The following is a 21,647-nucleotide window of genomic DNA, read 5'->3' on the forward strand; positions in this document are numbered from 1 at the left end:
TATGCACTCAATTTGGGGAGCATTGTTTAAACTTTGCATATCTAGAAAAGGTCCTACATGAATATTCCTTACCTCAGAAACAGATCCAAAAAAGATACAAGATAATGATATTCACTTCTCTAGTTTACATTATGTATGACATCAAATTTTATTTACCTGCCCTTTCTTCTTCTTAAGCATGGTATTTTCTTTCTGAAGCTGACAGCATTCCAACTTCACCTTCTCTTCACGAAGCTTAGCTTCATTAAGGACAATGTGAAGCTAATGCAAAACACTACAGTTAGTGAATTAATTCCAAGAAAAAACAAAGTTATACTTTCCCAAACCACACATCATACAGTTCTCATTTTTTGCACATTTTAGCACACCTCAAATTTTTGGTCTGCAACAAAACTAAGATATAGTATTAATATCCGTTAGCAAGAGTTGGCAGCTTTACCTCTGAAAGTTCAGAAGTATTCACTGAAATGACATCTTTAAGCTTCTCTATAGTTTTCTTATTTTCCATTATCTGCCAGGTGAAAACAGAACACAAAATATGCATTAGGATTTCAGTAGAAATACTGATATATATATATGTGTGTGTGCACACACATATATATACTAAAAAGATAAACACAACAAAATTTTTGTCAAGCCATCCCATTACATTTCAGGTAAATGCAGGGGATCCAGCTTTGGACTAAGCAAAAAATCAAGAACTGAAAGAGATGAGGGAAAATGAAGTCATAAATATTTCATGGCATCCACAACCTTACTGTTTATGAGATAACCAGAAAAAAAAGGTCAAAGTATATAAAATCATAATGCAATAAGTAAATAAAATGTTTTAAAGCATAGAAAATTAACTAATTAATTACTGTTTCAAGTAAACCAGTTCAAATTAGTAATTTTTTTCTAGTGATAGAGAAAAAAATTTCCCAAGATCATTTTTAAAATTTTCTTATCTGAAGTAAAAAATGATAAAATTTAAGGAAGAATAGACTAATCTCACATACAGAAGAAATCCAAAAAATTTATAAATATACCCGCTCCTTAAGGAAGTGGATATAACTCTGCAATCTTTGTTTGCAATGCCTGGGATTGAATCCTGGGCCTCATGTATGCTAGGCAAGTGCTCTACCATGAGCTGCATCCTGAGCTTGTAACTCTTCATACTTTAACTGTGGGCTGTGCATGGTAACTTCCAAAGAATACAATATGAAAAGGATTGGAAAGAATTTTTACAGTGGAGAAATCTGATAAATACTACCTCAGCTAGGTGATCAAGCTTACTTGGGGGTAGGATATTTTAGAACACACTCTCTACTATCTTTTGCAACTTTTATGTAATTATAGAAACTTATAAAAATTGAAAATGAAACATGAATTGAAAATGAAATAAATTTTTTTAAGTACAGAAAATTGATTAATTCATTACTCTTTCAAGTAAAAAGTAAACAAATACTGTTCAACTGGACAATAGTTTTTTAGTTGTTCTGCATGTTTCCAAGGGCAGAGCAAAGCAATATGAAAATTATCCAAGGTTGAGAATAAAAATATTTCCTAGGCCCATAAAAATAATTTGTTGTATCAGTACTTAAAAGTTCCACAAAATGGGCAGAAGTGGGTTCAACTTCCTTGGCTCCTAATCTTACTTTAGTTAACAGCTAGACTAAGTTTAACTTAACCAATTTTACAAAATATTCCAAAAGCCAAATTGCAGTAACACTTAGCAGCAAAACTCTTACCAAGTCCTGATTCTTAGCTTTCTGTTCTTTCTCAGATTCTAACATAACATGAAGACTTTTAGCTCTCTCATCCAGAAGTTCATTAGCTTTTTCAAGAAGCTTCATTTTATCCTGGAAAAAATAGGTGTCAAGATTACTCACTCATTACATTTACTTTTGAGTTTAGAATGTAATTCCCCCCAAAAAAGGGATTTTTACCTTGTAATTAGTTGTTTCATCAGAAAGAATCATTTTTTGTTTCATGGTTTCTTGAACCTGTTTCTTTGATTCCTTCACCTATGCAAATAAAGCATTCAGAATTAAGATACACAAATTATAGTGCTACTATACAAGTTACTTCCAGACAAGTGACCCTTTCCAGAAGAAAGCAGTACTTAATACATGACTGCTTAGAATTTGGATGATTTGTAGGAAATAATGAAAAAAATTTTAAAATACAATTTTTAAATTAAAACAGGTAGAAATGATTCAAGCTAGAACCAAGGGAGAAAGAAACAAAAAAATAATTATACCTTCTGTTCATAATTTGACAATTTCTGCATTAGTTCTTCATTTTCTTTTATGAAATTGTTCACCTTTTTGGAAATTTGCTGTTCATTGACTAAAAGGGGGAAATATACAAGATTATTACAATCACTAAATGAAATTCAATTATTCAATCTACTAAAAGCAAAGACATGTTATATGGTACTATGAGGAAATACTTCTTAGCATAGCTATTATGCTTTTAAAAAGAAATCTATGCTTATTAGCAATAAGAGTATAAAAATTATTAAAATTTAAGAAAAATATAAGAACAATGATATTTTGCTGGGCGCAATGGTACACACCTGTAATCCCAGTGGCTCAGGAGGCTGAGCTAGAAGGATCCCAAGTTCAAAGCCAGCCTCAGCAAGAGCGAGACACTAAGAAACTAAGTGAGACTTGGTCTCTAAATATAGGAGGTTGGGGATGTGGCTCAGTAGCGTGCCCCAAAGTTCAATCCCAGGTACCCCTCCCATCCAAAATGCTATTTCAATTTAAGCTTATTTCACAGATGGGAAATACAGTAAAGTGTTGTAGCTTGATATTCCTCCCTTCTCAAAACACTTTCTTTTCAGAAAATGGAATCATTTAATTCTTTGCAAAGAAAAACAGAAATGAAAACATACTGATTCACATTACCATTCTTTAAATTATCTACTCAATTACTTTATGCATGATTAAATCATTAGCATAGAAATACTCTTCAAATGTAATACATCTGCATTATATCAATATTCAAAGTTAATCTGCCCCAAATTAAAACTTATCATCTCCCTATCCACAATTTGTTCCTCCTCTTTATCTCCTATCTCAGAGTTGGAACCATCATCATCTACTCTATTATCCATGCTAGCAACCTAGGAACAGTAAAATTTTCAGGAGGTAAAAAAGATAATAGACATTAAAAGTCACTGTATCTACTTCTAACATACATAAAACACACATCAAACACCAATACAAAGGGTTATTACAAGTTTAAGAGACCTAAAAATTTACCTTGATATACTCTATCTTTTACCTAGAAGAGAGAAAAAAGATTAAATTTGATATCAAACATCTGCTCAATAGAAACAGCATTCCTAAAACAACAATCAGAATCATAACCAAGTGAGAATTTAATAACATTCTGGTTCAGGATAATAATTTATAGGATTAAAAATAAGTAAAGGTTAACAAGCCTTTTAAATTTAATTGGTAGTGATATTTCATAAATAGCCTCTGACATAAAAACACTAAGATATGCACCTTATTTCACAGTAAATATGTGTGTGTGTGTGTGTGTGTGTGTGTGTGTGTGTGTGTACTCAAAATCATTTACTTGACAATTCTAAATAACCAGGATAAAGTCTAGAAACAATGACTATTCAAAAGGAATCTGAGGAAACAATATTAAAGGCATAATCTTTGTACTAAGATATGCCACTTTCACTCACCAGAAAACATCTTAGAACTCCAATTTAAATTTGGCTATTGGCTGAATTTAGAAACTAAGAGGCTACATCATCTTATTTCTGCAAACCACTAAATGTATAGCAAGAATTCTGAAAGGGAAGACTGCTAGAAGAAAATGCACAAGCAACAAGAGAAATGACAATTAACATATTCTGGAAAGGACAAAAACAATCATTTCCAAAAGACAGCAATAAACTACCTGATAATAAAACGTAAGCAGAAATTTTTTTAAAACATCACTAAATTTCTTTATAACTTAGCATATTACTTGTCCTTTCAAATGTTATAAATGGTGATGGGATACTCAGATGTGTCCATGGATCATCCATGGGATCTTCGTAATAGGAAATTGCATTCAGAAAACTCCAACACAGAAAGAAATGAACATTTCTTTAATGTCATAGCCTTGCTAACCTTTTACTCAAAATGACAACAGAGGAAAATGGGAAGTAGCATAAAAGCAGTCATCTAAGGTAAGGACTAAAGTTCCAAAGTCAAATGCTGAAACTGAGGAGCAACAAGCTAGGAACCAGATCCCACATAACCTAGTGAAAAGAGAAACAGGTACCAGGGTTTTTGAAATGAAAGAAACAAGAGAGAGAAATATAAAATGTTGTCATGTTTTTCCCTTCTCTTTATCCTTCTATTTCCTTTTTCCTTTTAGCTGAGAAAAAGTTCAATGAGATTAGAAAATTCCTCACAGGAATCCAGGCAAACGATTCTTCTATTTAAGAAGGGAATACTTTCTAGGAGATTTTACACTCAATTGTACAAGGAGAGGAAACTTATCTTAACAATGATATGTCTGATATAATTAAGAAATCAGAAAAAGAACAATCAGATTTGAAAAGATTTGTATCCAATGCTTTTGACCTCTTTAACTGTTAGGCTTTTCATATGCAAAGTCCATTTACCTAAAATAATTTTCTTCCAATTATGTTAAATAACTATGAAACAGAATGACCTACAGTACAAACATAAGTATGTATAAGCACATATATATATATATACACACACACACACACACTTATACATATATGTACACATATACACAGAGATAGACTAATTCTGCTCAGGAAAAAAAAAGACTTAATGAACAAAACATTTAATGGATTTTTGGACAACACATAATCTATACTTCCAAATAAAAAGGTATTTTCTGAACATATGATCAAATCATAAAATCTGGGAAAAATTTATATAAAAGACTGGAAAAATTATCTCATCTCCTTTTTCTCATTTTACTGTATTTCTTTCCCCCTGTTTATATGTGTTTATATTAACATACAGTTCATCAACATTTAAATCTTAGTTTCTGCTTTTTTTCCCCACTTCACATTTAATTGTGAGCATTTTCTGTACCTCAAAGCTTTGAAATAAATACATCTGCCTACTATTCCATTAATTGAACATACAATAACCCCTAAATGAATTATGTTGTGCTAAGTCTTCAATCTAATACACTGTTCCATTGAAAAACATTACCAAAATCTTCAAAGCATAGTTATTTCTTTAAGATAGATTACTAGACATATATGCTACATAAAAGGATATTTATCTAACCTATCCCATCTTTTATCCCACTTTTAAGACTTCTGATTCATATGAAACTACTGGTCAGGATGGCTGTAAGAATTACCAGTTCTACCAACTGCACCCACACTAAATTATTTTATAAGGTTAGTTTGACTTAAACCACTAATTTGTGTTTTAGCAACTGAAAAAGAAAAAAAAGGGGGGGGCAGTGACTATATAAAATAATCCTTGTGCTTATGTGCTGAGGTATAAGTAAGTTAATTTACTCACAACAAGAACAGTTCTCCAAAAGAAAATGACAAAGGATACAATCCCAAAGAAAACAGTGAAAACTACAGGCTTCCATGGTAGTCCATAAAAATCAGGCCCAGGTTGAGTATCATCAGGCAATGTAGTAAACAGCTGAAACAGACAAATTAGAAGAAATGGGAAACCTTAAATTTATAACAAAACAGTCACAAAGAATCATGGCAATTCTAAACCAACCTCCTCATCAGAAATCAACCTCCTCAATATTTTCCAATAGCTTCTTCAAGAGAGAGGATACTGGCAGTCTCACATTTTTTGTTGGCTTGCAGTGTTTTCAAGTATAATGAATCTAAATACTTTTTAAAAAAATATTTATTTATGTATCTTTAGTTTTAGGGTGGACACATTGTTTTGTTTTTATATGGTGCAGAGGATCCAACCCAGTGCCTCATGTATGCTAGGCAAGCGCTCTACCACTGAACCACAACCCCAGCCCGAATCTAAATACTTTAAATTGAGCATACATTTCCAGTTTGTAACAGGCCCTATATCATCACATTGTCTAACACCTGGCTAGAATCCCTCTGGATCATTCTTTTCTCTTAGATAACCTGGTTTTTATAATTTAAAAAATTCATTTAAGACAAAAACTTAAATATATGAAAGAACTAATTAATTTTATGGCAACAAATAAAAACAATGATGATATAAGATTTTAAATCTTACTTCCATTCCACTCTTATATAAACAGATAAGTGACATGTAATTTCAGACAACTCTTGAAAACTGGCTTAAACTTCTCTGAATTTAACATCCTTCTATAAAATTCAAAGCCTAATTTTAAATGGTTGCTCAAAGGCAGTGCAGTAAACACCTGCCTACTCTTCCCTGTTTTCACCGCCCTCTACACGTAATAGGAGATAACTGTCATTTGGGCCCAATTCCCCAGCAGTCTCCGTAGGGAAAACACCTGTAGTAACCTTAGCTGTTTGGATTGTTGGCTGCATTTCGGAACATACCATGAGGTTGTCACCTCTATTCCGTCAAAAAAAAAAAAAGTGCAAGTGGGGAAAGCTCAAGTACACTCTCACCGGCCTCGCTTAACAATACACTCAAGTCCTGCCTGCCTTGGGCCCGACACACTCCATTTCTCCGTTGCCACGACAGTCAGTGCACCCACTCCGCCAGAACTCAGCCACCCGCCTGCCAGAGCTGGGGTCCCTCCCTGGGAATGGGACCGTCACCTCCAGTAGCTTGGCAATGAGGGCTGCGTAGAGCACCGACAGGGGTCCCAGGAGCTCTGGGTCCCCCGGGAAAGCAGTGACAGAAGGCACAGTGGCAGGTACTGAGTCCATGGTGTAGGGACAGCTGAGCGGAAGCAACGCTTCCATGCAGAACAGCACAGGACCCTCTTTCACGGTTTCCTACTTCGGTAGGACCCAGCGCAGGGGGCGGGTACTGGGAGTGAACTTTGCCTTCCTCCACCGCAGGCGCTTTCCGCCCAACGCAAGTAAAACGCGTCATCAGAGGAAGCCCCTGGGCCCACAGCAGTGAGAGGACAGAGGATGCAGAGGGGCGGGCAGGGAGCGGAAAGAACCAACTGCGGAGCCCAGCGGGGGACAGCGCAAGGAGAGCCCAGCAGAAGAGTCCAAATGAAAGGACTCCAGAAGGAAAGAGGCTCACCTGTCCCCGGAACTGGGAGAGGACCAGCGATTTAGAAGGCCCCGGAGGAAGCCAGGGAACTAGCAAAAGGGGATTATAGGCAGAGACTAGGAAAAAGGAGAAAGTCAGGCCTCCCAGCTCCTCCCAGAGCAAAACCCTTTTGTCAACGTGTTGAGACACCAGGTACCTACCTGCCCCAAAAGTGCAGACAGAAGAGGAGAAGCTTCTCCTGCTCCCTTATAAAGGACTACTGCTTGGACTGGGCTTTCCTTCCCTGCTCAATCCAGTCCTGTTACTTTCTCCAATTGTGGATGACACTCTTTTTAAAAAGCCTTACCCTAAGGAATCATGTCATTATCACCCCACTCCGGTGGCTTCATTTCTGGATGCCACATTTTAAGGTTGCATGACTTGTGGAAAAGAACAGAATCATGAATAGCCCCCGAAAAGCACGTGCTAAAAATTGAAGAAACTGGGGACGTTTAACTTGGGGAGGGAATGAACATATGTGGATCTTTAAAAATCTGTCATCAAGTTGATTATAGTCAATTCAAAAGAACAAGAATAAGCAGGAAAGCACTGAAAAAGAAGAGCAATGAAGGGTACAGGGAGGGCAGACTATATAATTAATTCATGTACCCTCGTCCAAGCCCAAGAATACATAGAGATTGTGGGACAGAATAGAGAATCCAGAAACAGAACCAACTGGACACTTGGGGTACAATAAAAGTTAGTTTGGGGAAAATAGACTTTCTAATAAGTAGCGTTACCACATGGAAAATTATAAAATTGGATTTTTCTCTACTTATTCAAAAGATAAACTACAAATGGATAAGAAACATGAATGTAAAAATAGAAAATAAACAAGTACTAGAAAATATTGGGTGAAATTTTCTATGTATTATGAGTGGGCAAAACCTGCCTCATTGAAAAAATCTTTCCTGGCTGTATCTAAACCTGCTACACACACACACACACACACACACACACACACACACACACACACACACACAGTTTGACAATGACAACCTGAGAAAAAATATTTGCAACCTATTATTGTCCAAAGAATCATGTTCCTGAAATATAAAGAACATTATAAATAAAATGGCCAGCAAACCTATACAAAAATGGGCTGAAGAAATAAACAGATCTCAGGAAAAGAAATGCAAATAGCTATAACATATGGAAACATGCTCTGCTTAGCTCATAATGAACAAAATACTAATTAAACCACACCAAGATACCATTTCTCACTTGCATTGGCAAGATCCAAACGTTTGACCACATACTCAGTAGGTGAGAGAATGTGGGGGAATACAAATTCTCAGATAAGTATACAAAATGATACAACCCTTATGAATGAGATTTGGCAACATCTCCCAAAACTGCTTATATATTTACCTATTAACTCAACAATCGCACTTTTTTTTTTTTTAACTTTTTCAGTGCTGGGGAAGGGTATCTAGGGCAAGTGCTCTACTGCTAAGCTATAGTCCCCCAGCCCTAACTTCTAAAGATACTGGGAATACAACAACAAATGTTTAAAACTTGTATTTACAAAACTATGTTATTCAAGCATTAATTATAATAATACAAGATGGTCACAAAAGGCTGAAACAACCGTCATCAATGAAAGTTGTTGAATAAACCAAAGAAGAAAGAAAATAATTTTAAATACTGCTAAGAGCTGGTTTCCAGAATATATATTTTTAAAATGAAGTAGAGAAAAATATTTGTAGAATACTAATTGTATCTTAGAAAGTGAAAAAAGATGAGTATATTATTTCTTATAGCTTTGAGGTAAAATTGACATGCTATAAATTACATGTATTTAAAGTGTGCAATTTGATAAATTTTAACATGAAATTATGAAATCACCATTATAATCAAGACAATATACACATCCTTTACTTCCAAAAATATTCTCATTCTCTAGGTAATTATGCCCTTTGTCACCCTTCCTTCTTGCCCCCCACTTTCCCATTCCTCCAGCAAAATGTCTATCTTAATAGATTGCTTTGTATTCCTCAAGTTTTATGTGTATGGGATAATGTATTTTCTATGGCTTCTCTTATTCAGCATAATTTGAGATTCATCTACATCAGTTTATCTATCATCTATTTTTATTGCTGAGTAGCATTTCATTATATGTACATACCACAATTTGTCTATCATCTATTGATAGACATTTGGATTTTTTTCCAGTTTGGGGCTTTTACAAATATAAAATTCCTCCTATTGCTATATAACTTATCTTTTCTTTGGAAAAGAATGGTTGGATATGACTGGTATATGTTTACCTTTTTAAGAAGGTGATTCTACCACTTTATATCCCCACCAGCTGTGTACCCATCCAGTTCCTCCATCTCCAACCACTCAGCACAATTGTCTTTAATATTAGATATTTAATAAGTGTGTAGTGGTAACTCTTATGCTTCAAAATTGCATTTCCTTGATAATTATGTCAAGCATTTTTAATGTCTTTATTTACTATCTTTTTATCTTCTTTGATGAAGTGTTATTTTACAGGACTATATTTTTTCTAATGAGTTCTAAGAGTTCTTCATATATTCTTGATGCAAGTCTTGATAAATGCTTTACAGTAATTTCCTCCCAGCTTGTGTTTTGTCTATTTCATTCACTTCAAAGTGTATTTTGAATTACAGAGGTTTTAGTTTGATGAATCCCACATTGTCAAATCCTTTTTAATGCTTTTGTTGTCAAATTTAAGAAATCTTTGCCAAACCTAAGTTCAACAAAAATTTTTCTCTTATTTTTTTCCTAGAGGTTTTGTAGTTTTGAGTTTAATATTTAAGTCTGTGAGTTAATTCAGGTGTCTAATGCAAGGCATGGATCAATATTTTGCATATAAATATGCAGTAATTTCAGTACCATTTGCTGAAAAACTTCCCATTCTCTACTTGTCTTTCCATCTTTGTCAATGACTGTTGCCATATATATTGTGTATCTATCTCTGAATTCTTGGCTCTGTTCCAATGTTTTGTCTGCAATCCTGATTACTGTAGCTTTAGAATATTTTTTTTTCTTTTTTTCCTCTTCGTATGGTACTAGGGATTGAACACAGGACCTTGCATATGCTAGGCAAGTGCTCTACCACTGAGCTACATCCCCAGGCCTAGATTAAGTCTTGAAGCCACGTATTCTAGGTCTGTTGCAATCAGCTTGTCATTTTCTACAAAACTCTGCAGGAATTTTGATTGGAATAATGTTGACTCTGGTGATTAAACTGGGATGAATGGACACCTTAGTCTTCTGACTCATAAATTAGGTATATCTCTCCATTTAGGTTCTCTTTAATTTTTATCAGCAATATTTTATAGTTTTTAATATATACATTTTAGTTTTTGCCACGTTTATGTTTAAATACTTCATATTTTTATTCTATTGTACATGGAAATCTTTAAGATTTCAATTTCTAATTATTCATTGTTAATATATAGAAAATATAATTGCTTTTAGATGTAAATTTTATCTGTCAACCTTACAATAGCTTTTTTTCTAGATCATACCAGATTGTATCTATATATATTCATGTTATCTGAAAATAAAGAGAATTTTATTTCTTTCTTTCCAATCTGAGTGCATTTTATTTCTTTTTCTTGCCTTAGTATACTAGCTATTTCCTTACTGCACCCCAGTACAATGCTAAATAGATGTAATGAGAGTGGACATCTCTGTTTGGTTTCTGATCTTGGGGAAAAGTATTCAATTATCAACCATTAAGTATGAGGTTAGCTGCATTTTTTCAGAGGATATTTTAAGCTCCCTTCTATTCCTAGTTTGTTATTTGTTTTTCTACATCAATAATAAATGCTGAGGGGCTGGGGTTGATACTCAGTGGTAGAGCACTTGCCTAGCATGTGTGAGGCAATGGGTTCGATTCTCAGCACCACATATAAATAAGTGAATAAAATAAAAGTCAATCAAAATCTAAAAAAAATTTTTAAATAATAATTAGGGCTGATTTTTTTTTACATGTCGATGGGATTTATTGTCACCTACTTGTACATGCACACAAAATAACAATATAATTTGGCCAATATTACTCCCCAACATTTCCCCCCTCTGCTATATTTTTTAAATGCTTGTTTTGTATCTCTTGAGCTAAACAAGAGTATGGGATATGTGTATGGAATAATGTATTTTCTATGGCTTCTCTTATTCAGCTTTTAGGTACATCAATGTGGTAAATTTCATTGATTTTCAAATGTTAAATAAATTTTGGATTCTTGACATAAATCCCCATCATCAGTCTAGTTTTTGTCTATGATGTATTTTCCTTTTACATATTGTTGTATTCGACTTAAATTTTTGTTTAGAATTTCTGTACAGATTCATTGGAGATCTCTTGAGAGGTATGTGATTTTCTTTTCTTGTTATATCTTTGTCTTGGTTTGGTGTAGTGATAACACTGGCTTCATAGGAGAAATATTTCCTTGCTTTAATATTCTACAAGCGTTTAGTATTACTAATACTATTAGGAATTAGTATCATTTCTTCCTTACAGGAATTGGATCACCAATAAAGCTATCTGGGTCTTATGTTTTTTTCTTTGTAGAAAGGTTTTTACCTATACCTTCAATTTCTTTAATAGTCAACAAGGTTTATGAAGTTGTCTGTTTTTCTTGAGTGAACTTTTGCAATTTGTGGCTTAAATAGAATTTCTTCATTTCATCTAAATTGTCAAGTTAATTAACATAAACTGTTCATAATATCCCCATTATCAATCTAGTATCTGTGAAATCTGTAGTTATATCCCTTCTCTGATTGCGGATATTGGTAATCTGTGTCTCCTCTTTTATTTCCCTCACTAGATGTTGATCAATTTTATTCATCTTAAAGAACTAGCTTTGGGTTTCATTGATTTTCTTTTATTTTCCTTTTTTAAAATTTTACTGACTTATAGTCTTTATTATATCTTTTTTTCTTGCTTACTTGGAGATTAACTTATTTTTCCTTTTCTAGTTTCTCATAGTAGGAACTAAAGTCAATGACTGGAGACTTCTTTTTTAATAAAGCTATCTTGGGCCTGGTAGTGCTATAAATTTTCCAATAACGCTTTAGTGACATTGCACAAATGGATATGTTGTTTTCAGTTTTATTGAACTCAAAATATGAATTTCTTCTTTGATTTATTTGACTCAAAAATTATTTAGCAGTGGGGGCTAAGGTTGTAGCTCAGTGGTAAAGTGCTTGCCTCACATGTGTGAGGCACTGGGTTCGATCCCCAGCACCACATAAAAATAAATGTACTGTGTTGTTCATTTATATATATATTTATATATATATAAATTATTTAAATATATATATATATTAAATATATATATATATATATTTAAATGTTGTTCATTTAAATATATATATATTTAGCAGTCTGGCACTAAAGTTTTCAAATATTTGAGAAATTTCCAGATTTTTCCATTATTGATTTCTCATTTTATTGTGTTCAGAGAACAAGCTTTGCCTGACTTTGAATACTTTTATATTTACTGATAATTTTTTTAAGATCCAGAATACAGTTTATCTTGGTAAATGTTCCATGTGCACTAAGCTCCTTGGGAGTTTTCTATAAACGTCAATTAATTTCAAATGGATGGATTGATTATGTCATTCACACTTTCTACAATCTTACTTTTATTTTTCATTTTCTGCCAATTGCTGAGGAGAGGATATTAAAATCTCTAAATGTAATCTATAGGATTCATCATTTTCCTCATAATTCTATCAATTTTTATACTTCATGTATTTTGAAGGTCTAATATTAAAAGTACAAGCATTTAAGTTTATTATATAATCTTGACTGATTCCTTTATCATTAGGAAATAACTTTCTTGAGTCCCGATGATATATTTTGCCCCACAACCTCTTTTGGTTTAATGTAGCTACTCCAGATTTCCTTTCATTAGTGTTTAACATGAGATACCTTTTTCAATCATTCTAATTTTGACTTCTTTGTGTCTATTTACAGTGTTACTCCCTTAGACATCTATTTGGGTCTTGCTTCTTTAGGCAATATGACAATCTCTGTTTTTAACTGATGTATTTAGATACTTTCCACTTAATAGGATTACTGCTGTGCATAGGTGTAAGCTTAATATAATCTTCTATTTGTTCCTTCTGTTCTTTGTTCTTTTTCTTTTCTTTCTGTCTTCTTTTGCAGAAATACCACTATCGGTATTTTTAGTGATTCCTCTATTGGCTTATTAAGCTATAACTCTGTTTTCTAATCTTAGTGCTTCAGGGTTTAGAATGTACATCTTTAATTTGTCACAATATACCTTCAGATGATACTGTATTACTTCACATATTCAATAAGAACGTTACAATAATTACTACCCTTCTGAGATTTATACTGTTGTCATGTATTTTACTTTACATGTTTTCTAAATCCCATACTACACTGATGTTTGTCTTTAAACAGTCAATGACTTTTTAAAATGTTCAAATAAGAAAAATTATTTTAAATATTTATGCACACAGTCACCATTTTCAGTGTTCTTTACTCCTTTATTCCATTATTTCCATCTTCTGTCTTGGTGCAAGTGTAGGGTGAATTCTTTCAGCTTGTATGTCAGTACAAGTCTTCATTTTAGAAAGATATTTCACTGGGCATGATATTATCGGCCAACATTATTACTCTTCAAATATATTAAAGGTATCACTCCACTATATTCTCTTATGCCTAATTTCTGACAAGAAATCTGATGTCATCCTTAGTTCTTCTCTACATAAATGTTTTCTCTAACTGCTAAGATTGCTCTTTATCACTGGTTTTGAGCAATTTATTTATGATATAATATACCTTGATATAGCTTTATTCATGCTTTTTGTACTCTAGTTCCTTTTAATATCTTGGATCTGCAGATGTACAGTTTTCACAAATTTTTGAAAATTTTTGGCCATCATTTCTTAAAATATTTTTCTGAATACCTCTCAACGCTCAACTTGAAACTGTCCCACAGCTCACTGATGCTCTGGTTCACTTTTCTTTAACAGAAGAAATTTTCCCTGTGTTTCATTTGGGGTACTTATCCTGTTATGTCCTCAAGTTCACTAACAATTTCATCACAAATGCTTATTCTGACATTAATCCCATCCACTGTGTTTATCATACATTTTCAACTCTAGAAGTCTGATTTTCTTAAAATGTATCTTCTATATCTCTTTTTACCTTTTTAACACACGAAATATAGTAGTAATAACTTTTTAAAAAATGCCATTACCTCATTCTAACATCTCCGGCAGTTCTCGGTTGGCTTTGATTGGATGATTCTTCTCCTCATCATTGTGGATTGTATTTTTCTTGCTTCTTTGCATGCCTGGTAAGCTTTGATTCGATGCCATACATTACGAATTACTATTCTTAATATTTTGTATACAATTAAATTACTGGAAACAATTTGATTCTCTTGGGTCTGAATATTTGCTAGGTATTACATAAATTGTAATAGTCAGTCCGAGGTAACGCCCTTCTGATTATTCTACCCAACTTCCTTAGATAGTTTTTTCCAGGTGCTATTCTGGTCCCTGTGTTAGGACCTGTTCCTTCTAATCACTTAAGATTGTTTCTCTGACTTGCTAAGCAGTTTCATCACACTTATGTGCAGATCAATACCCTGCTGAACACTCAGAGAGCCTTTCACAGATTTCCAGAATTGTCTCTCAATGTAGCAACCTTCTTTTGGTACTCCACCCTGTGAATTCTAGTCACTTCGGTTTTCCTGGAATCTCAGCACCATCTCTCAATTCATGGTATCCTCTGGTTCTGCCTGACTTCCCCTTCTTTGTCATGGCTTGGGAATCTCTTAACATAGTAAAAGCTGGGACAACTAAAGAGCTCACAGCATTTGTTCCTTATGTTTCCAGAATCATTCTTTGTTGCTTGATCTTCAATGTTGCTGGATCTTCAAATTTTATCTGTTTGTGGGTTTTTTTTTCATATTTATTTTAGTTGTTTCAGTTGGGAAGGTGAAGCCAGTACCTATATAAAGCTATCATAGCTAGATGTAAAAATCATTTGCTTTTCTTTTTCTTTTTATGGTGCTGGGGATTGAACACATGGCCTCATGTATGGTAGGCAAGTGCTCTACCACTGAGCTACATATCCCTTTTCTCATTTGCTTATTTTTTTAATAACAGAATACATAATGAAATAAATTTTAAAAGTTAACTATAAAAGAGAGTAACATCAGGGTAGACAGAACTGGGACAAAAGCTAGAATTCTTTCAAAATCAGGCAGGAGAATCACAAGTTCAAAGCTAGCCTCAGCAACTTAGCAAGTCCCTACGCAATTTAGTGAGAACTATCTCTAAATAAAAAATAAAGAGGCTAGGTATGTGGCTCAGTGGATAGGAGCCCTGGGTTCAATCACCAGTACTAGAAAAGAGAAACAACTTATTTTTACAAATTAACTTTGGCTCTTCTAAATATTTAAATAATTGTAAAATAAACAAAAAAATCTTTATAAAGTAATACCTAAATATTGAAAGCAAAAATGAAACAACCTGTGACATCAAGTTGGTGACAAACCACAGAAATGAATTAGTTCAAACATACCTTAGTGGGATATAGCTTAAAGACAAGAGAATTTCATTTCAGGAATACATTCCTGAAAGTATTTTAAATAACATAAATATAGTCTTGTGTTGCTTAATGATGGGAATAAATTCTGAGAAACACATCTTAGGCAATTTCAGCATGTAAACATCATTGAGCATACTTATACAAACCTAGAAAATATAGCCATTTCCACACGTAGGTATTCATATATGGTATATCATCGCTTTGGGGATAAAAACCTATAAGATATTATTATACTGAATTCTGTAGACAATTGTAACATTGTAAATGTTTATATATCTAAACATATCAAAACACAAAAAAGATATTAAAAATACTAGGTGACAAGAATTTTTTAGCTCCATTATTATGCACTAATGACCAAAATGTTATTAAGTGGCACAAGACTGTAAACAATTATACTGATGTCATTGAAAACTGGAACTCCAACATCAGAGAAAGAAAACACAAATCTAAGATAGATGAAGTGAAGTAAAATCTCTCCTGAATTTTCATGGGAATTATCTAAATGACATGATGAAAAATCCCCACATATTTCTGAGCTTTGTTCACTAAAAAGGCCTACAAATGACAGTCAATTTGAGCAATAAGCAATCCTAGTACTTGGAATGTAGCCTCTAAATATCATTTCCTATTGAAAGGAACCAAAGTTCTTTTAGAGAAATAGTTCCTTCAAGGTCTGGACAGGGAATGTTTAAGATGAACTTGGAATATCTCATAGTTCAAAAGCAAGGGAAATAGGTAACAATGACCACTAGGTGGTGGCAAAGGGTCCCAGGAGCCAAGATAAAGAGGCTTCTACAAGGCAAAAGGGGGAGAAATTGAGCATCAGGTAAGAACAATTACTATTCCTAACTGGATTAAACACACCAAATATTTTTAAATGCATGACGTCATATTGACTCTTAAATAAAAGTTAAAAAGATTTCAAAAGCCCCTTTGGGTATCATTTGATAATGCTAGAATACCACCTTACTATTCTGAAAAGTAATGAAGAAAAGGAATCAAATGTTTATCTCCTGCCTTAACTATACAAACCAAATATCTGTGTAAAGAATAATCAATCATAGCCAGGCGTCGTGGCACACACTTGTAATCCCAGTAGTTCGGGAGGCTGAGGAGGGAAGATAGCAAGTTCAAAGTCAGCCTCAGCAAAAGCGAATTGCTAAGCAACTCAGTGAGACCCTGTATATAAATAAAATACAAAATAAGGCTGGGGATATGGCTCACTAGCCAAGTGCCCCTGAGTTTAATCCCCAGTACAAAAAAAAAGAAAGAAAGAAAGAAAGAAAGAATAATCAATCATAAATTTTTATTTGTATAGGCATCCCAGCCTTTAAATGAAGAAAGAAAAATCCCAGCAACTCAGACCATTGCTATTTTGCAACCTGTAATATATTAGCAAATCTCACCAAGGTCACTGTTGACTAGTAGTCAACATCAAAGGAGAGGACATGCAGATGTCAATGCAATATTTTATTAAGTTTTCATAAGAAACAGAATTGAACCTAAACCTGACTACCAATTTCCAAGAAATATAAAGCAACAGAGAAAGGCTGAGGTTGTTAGCTCAGCACTTGCCTAGAATGCATGGAGCCCGAGGTTCAATCCCCAACACCACCAAACAAACAAACAAACAAAAAAAGGCAATAGAGAAAACAGGTTAAATTGTTGTACCAGGGGGATGTCATTTATTCACCAAAGCTACAATATATCCTAGAAGTCCCACAAACATATTTTTTTCAATTATCACAAAAAGTTACAACAAAAGGATAAATCAATAGAGAGTAACTTATATGAGACTTGTTCTCCCACTGAAAGCAACCAGAAAGTTGGAATATATATATATATATATATATATATATATATATATATATATATATATATATATATATATTTTTTTTTTTTTTTGGTATCAGGGATTAAACTCAGAAGCACTTGATCACTGAGCCACATCCCCAGTCTCAGCCCCATTTTGTATTTTATTTAGAGACAGGGTCTCACTGAGTTACTTAGCACCTCACTTTTGGCTTTGAACTCATGATCCTCCTGTCTCAGCCTCCCGAGCCACTAGGATTAAGGCATGTGCCACCATGCCCAGTCAAAATATATTTTTAAAGAGCTATTTTTCAGATAGAAAGCCACAAGGGACATGCAACTGTCACCCCTAAGAGCAGGAGAACAAATAGATGAGCATTTCACCTGGAGGCACCCTCTAGACCTCAGTTTGGGAAGGGGAACCCAAATAGGGCATAACAGTCTCACTGAGGAGAGAGAGACCAGAGTTCCAGGAGATTAAGCAGCCAAAAATATGTAGAGAAAACTACCAGAAAGATGGGAGCCACAAAGAAAGAGAGTTCCAGAAATCTGCATGGAGGTGGTCTTCAGTTTGGGGCTACATTCTAAGCAGTACCTGCGAGGGCCAAGAACAACTATAAGCTAACCAATCCCACAGTTGGCACTGAGCTGGGAGAAGTCTGGATTCCAGCTAGCCAGAGAGAGTTGACATACAAAAACAGTATGGTCAACAAGCTCATGAAGAAGTATTTGATCCAGGCATCATGGCACATGTCTGTAATCCCAGCAACTCAGAAGGTTGAGGCAGGAGGATCCCAAGTTTGAGGCTGGCAACTTATCAAGGGCCTAAGCAAGTTAGTGAGACCCTATCTCAAAAGAAAAAAAAAAGTTCACTCAATATCATTAATTATCAGGAAATAAACTCACAAAGACATACCCACTAGAATGGCCCAAGTGCTAGTGAAGATGAAGTCAAGTGGAAGTCTCCTAAATTGCTGGTGGAAGTATAAAATGATTGTGGTCATTTTTTAGCATGGCTTGACAGTATCACATAAGATAAAAACATACATTAAACGTAGGAGGCAATTGCACTCCTAGATATAAATGAGTCCATTTATAGTGGCATATATATGAAATAGTACTGTAGGAAAAATGAATCTATAGTTTAAAAAAAAAGTTATCAGTGGTTGCCTGGAACAGGTGGTGAAGGAACTCACTGGGAAGGATCCCAAGGAAACCCCTTTTCTAGTGAAAAAACTGTTCTATATCTTGATTATGGTAGTTTTTACATGGGTATCTACATTTGTTAAAACTCAGAGTGTGCTTGCTTTGGCAGCACATATACTAAAATTGGAACAATACAGAAAAAATTAGCATGGTCCCTGAGCAAGGATGACACCCACATTTGTGAAGCATTCCATAGTTTTGTGGAACCAACCCTTCAACAGATGAATGGATAAAGAAACTGTGGTACATATATGAAATGGAATATTACTTATAGCCTTAAAAGAGAAAAAAATTATGGCATCTGCGGGTGAATGGGAATATCAGGTTAAGGGAAGTAAGCCAATCCCAAAAACCAAAAGCTGTATGTTCTCTCTGAAAGTGGATGCTGACCCATAATGGGGGTAAGGTGGGTGGTAAGAGGCATGGAAAGAATGGAGGAACTTTGACTGGGCAAAGGGGAGGTAGGACAGGTGACGGGGCATAGGGATAGGAAAGATGGTGGAATGAGATGAACCTTATTACCCGAGGTACATGTAGGAATACAAATGTGTTGTGTACAACTAGGAAAAGTTTTGTTCCATTTATATACAATGAATCGAAATGCATTCTGCTATCATGTATAACCAATTAGAACAAATTAAAAAAAACTCACTGATATTAGCTATCAAGGAATTACTGTTAAGTTGGGTGATGGCCCGTGGGTTCATTATACTACTCTCTGTGCTTTTCTTTAAAGCTTTTCTAATTAAATTTATTTTTTAACTAGTACATAGAAACAAACATTATAATTATTGAAGTAGGTAACATGACATTTTGATGCATGATTACACTATGTAACGTTTAAATCAGTTAAATATATCTACCTCCTCAAACATCATTTCTCTATGGTAAAACTTTCACAACCTTTTCTTCTAGTATTCTAAAATGTACAGTATGTTATGGTTACCTATAGTCCCCTACTATTCTCTCTGCTCTTATTTGAAAGTTTCCATGATAAAAATACTAAAAATAATTTTTAAATTAAGATATAACTTCAAATATTTAAAGGATTTCTATGTAGAAAAGAATTCAGTTTTATAGAGGAAATCATGTGGAGGAAAATTTGGAGTCAATACAAGGATGAACTAGACAACAGAAGAACATATAGCCTTGTAAGAGAGTGACTCATGCTAGGAAATACTGGTGTACAGGCCTCATAACTACTCGTCAGGGCCACAGTAAAGAAAATAACAGCAATGAGTGAGAAACTAGACTAACAGCCTTCCAAGGTTTCTTCTAACACTAAGATTCTACTAAGATTCCATTGATCAATGAACCTGATTGGTGCACATCTCCCAAACACATCAGAGCCTATTACTCTCCAGTCCTATCAGATATCATACTACTTGTTTAAGATTTTACATTGATTTGTTCATAATTTTTGCATATATTTGTTAAGTCCTTTTCTTAAGGCTTTCAAAAATCACAATCATGCCTTACACCTGTTAGACTCTTTTAGTCCTCACACAATGTCCTGTACATACTGGGCCATCAAAATGCCTTTTTGAAATCTCCTTTCAAATCAGTCTTTTAACATTGTGCCTCTTCTTTGCCACTCACGTCTATGTCTTACCTATCACCGTACAATCACTGACACACCTGCACCACATTCGTGTCCCCTGACCTAGACCTAGAGGAGGGCTCTGTGCATACCTAAAAATATGAATAAAGAAATCCTTTCCATATCGTGAGGCTGTTAACTTTCCAAGTGATGCTGATTCATTCTGATAATCAAATTATGACTGTGGAAGACTGCTTTAATCACTGGAAATATCATTATTCTAACTGCCTGGCTTGTACATACCCCTTACCCAGGTGGCTGCCACCATCATGAACAAACATGGAGCCAACTGAAAACTGATTTGTTTCTCCCCACCACATCTTTTCCACCCTGGTGGTCTTTCCTCCCCAGGTATTCATTGATTTATACCACCTTCTGACTGCCTACATGAGAATTAGGGGGTGCGTAGGGGTAAAACCCTTCAAAATGCCAGACACCTCACCAGACATTTTACCTTGTCAAATCATTTAATTCTTATGATTGGAGTAAGCATTATCTACATTTTTCAGATGAGGAAAACTTTTTTCAAAAGTTTACTTATTTGCCCAAACTTCTAAATGATAACCTTGGGATTTGAAACCACATCTACCTGGCTTCAAAATCTATACATTTTACAAGGAAAACAACAACATCATCTTTCTTACACAAGCCTTGAAATAACACAATCTACAGGAAACAACTTCAGTTGAGGAGGATTACTGTCACAAAGGCCCTAGGACCTCCAACCTCTAAAAGCTTTCTCATTCCTATAATTAAATTCTAAAAGTCCAATACCAACAAATACCAATGGGGGGGAGGTAAGTCCTAAAATGCTTAGATAAGCTTCTAGACAGATTAAATGTCTTGTTTGAATCATGATTTTCTTTAGAAAGATCAGCCTTAAGTGACTCTTTCTAAGAAACAGATCTAACCTAATTCCTTTTCATTCTTAAAACTTTCTAAGGATCCCCACTATTAATGGTCTAATGCTACTTTGGCTCATGACTTCAGTTAAGATTTGCTGGCCTCTCCAACAGGCCCATCCCCCTCCAACTTCACACTTTACAACACCAACTATTCACATTCTCCTGCCCTCCCCAAATATCCTTTCTTCATGTTTCCATTTCTCTGAACACATTTCTTCTGACTGCCAGCTTCCCCCACCACCCCAGCCTGTCTAATCAACAACAAACCACATGTCAGACTCCTGTTTGCCCTTTGCCTGTGCTTCAAACACATCTCAACCACTTTCTGACCTTATTGATCACCCTTCCAACCATAATAAATG

The 21,647-nt window shown here is 34.5% G+C and overlaps 2 protein-coding genes and 1 non-coding gene across 6 annotated transcripts in view; 2 read left to right on the top strand and 1 right to left on the bottom strand.

The window, feature by feature from the left end:
• The window catches only part of LOC144373236 (axin interactor, dorsalization-associated protein-like), an 82,772-nt gene that overhangs the window by 44,921 nt on the left and 16,204 nt on the right, over positions 1 to 21,647 (top strand). The window lies entirely within an intron of this gene.
• LOC144373237 (transport and Golgi organization protein 1 homolog) overlaps positions 1 to 21,647 on the bottom strand; it is a 44,548-nt gene that overhangs the window by 13,623 nt on the left and 9,278 nt on the right. Inside the window, exons 1-8 of one of the 4 annotated variants that reach the window (XM_078036340.1) lie at positions 6,737 to 7,042; positions 5,514 to 5,645; positions 3,252 to 3,273; positions 2,243 to 2,331; positions 1,929 to 2,006; positions 1,731 to 1,841; positions 440 to 511; positions 157 to 261 (exon numbers count right to left, since the gene is read on the bottom strand). In XM_078036340.1, the coding sequence (XP_077892466.1) occupies positions 157 to 261; positions 440 to 511; positions 1,731 to 1,841; positions 1,929 to 2,006; positions 2,243 to 2,331; positions 3,252 to 3,273; positions 5,514 to 5,645; positions 6,737 to 6,883 (756 nt within the window). In that variant the 5' untranslated portion in view covers positions 6,884 to 7,042. Of the gene's footprint in view, positions 1 to 156; positions 262 to 439; positions 512 to 1,730; positions 1,842 to 1,928; positions 2,007 to 2,242; positions 2,332 to 3,251; positions 3,274 to 5,513; positions 5,646 to 6,736; positions 7,053 to 21,647 lie in introns of those variants that run through there. The other 3 variants (XM_078036343.1, XM_078036342.1, XM_078036341.1) reach the window with 3 other exon arrangements.
• Positions 18,874 to 18,980, top strand: LOC144373241 (U6 spliceosomal RNA). The gene has a single exon (XR_013432989.1). It is a non-coding gene; the product is annotated as a U6 spliceosomal RNA (small nuclear RNA).

Source organism: Ictidomys tridecemlineatus, unplaced genomic scaffold (genome assembly GCF_052094955.1).
Source record: "Ictidomys tridecemlineatus isolate mIctTri1 unplaced genomic scaffold, mIctTri1.hap1 Scaffold_323, whole genome shotgun sequence".
Lineage (NCBI taxonomy): Eukaryota > Metazoa > Chordata > Mammalia > Rodentia > Sciuridae > Ictidomys > Ictidomys tridecemlineatus.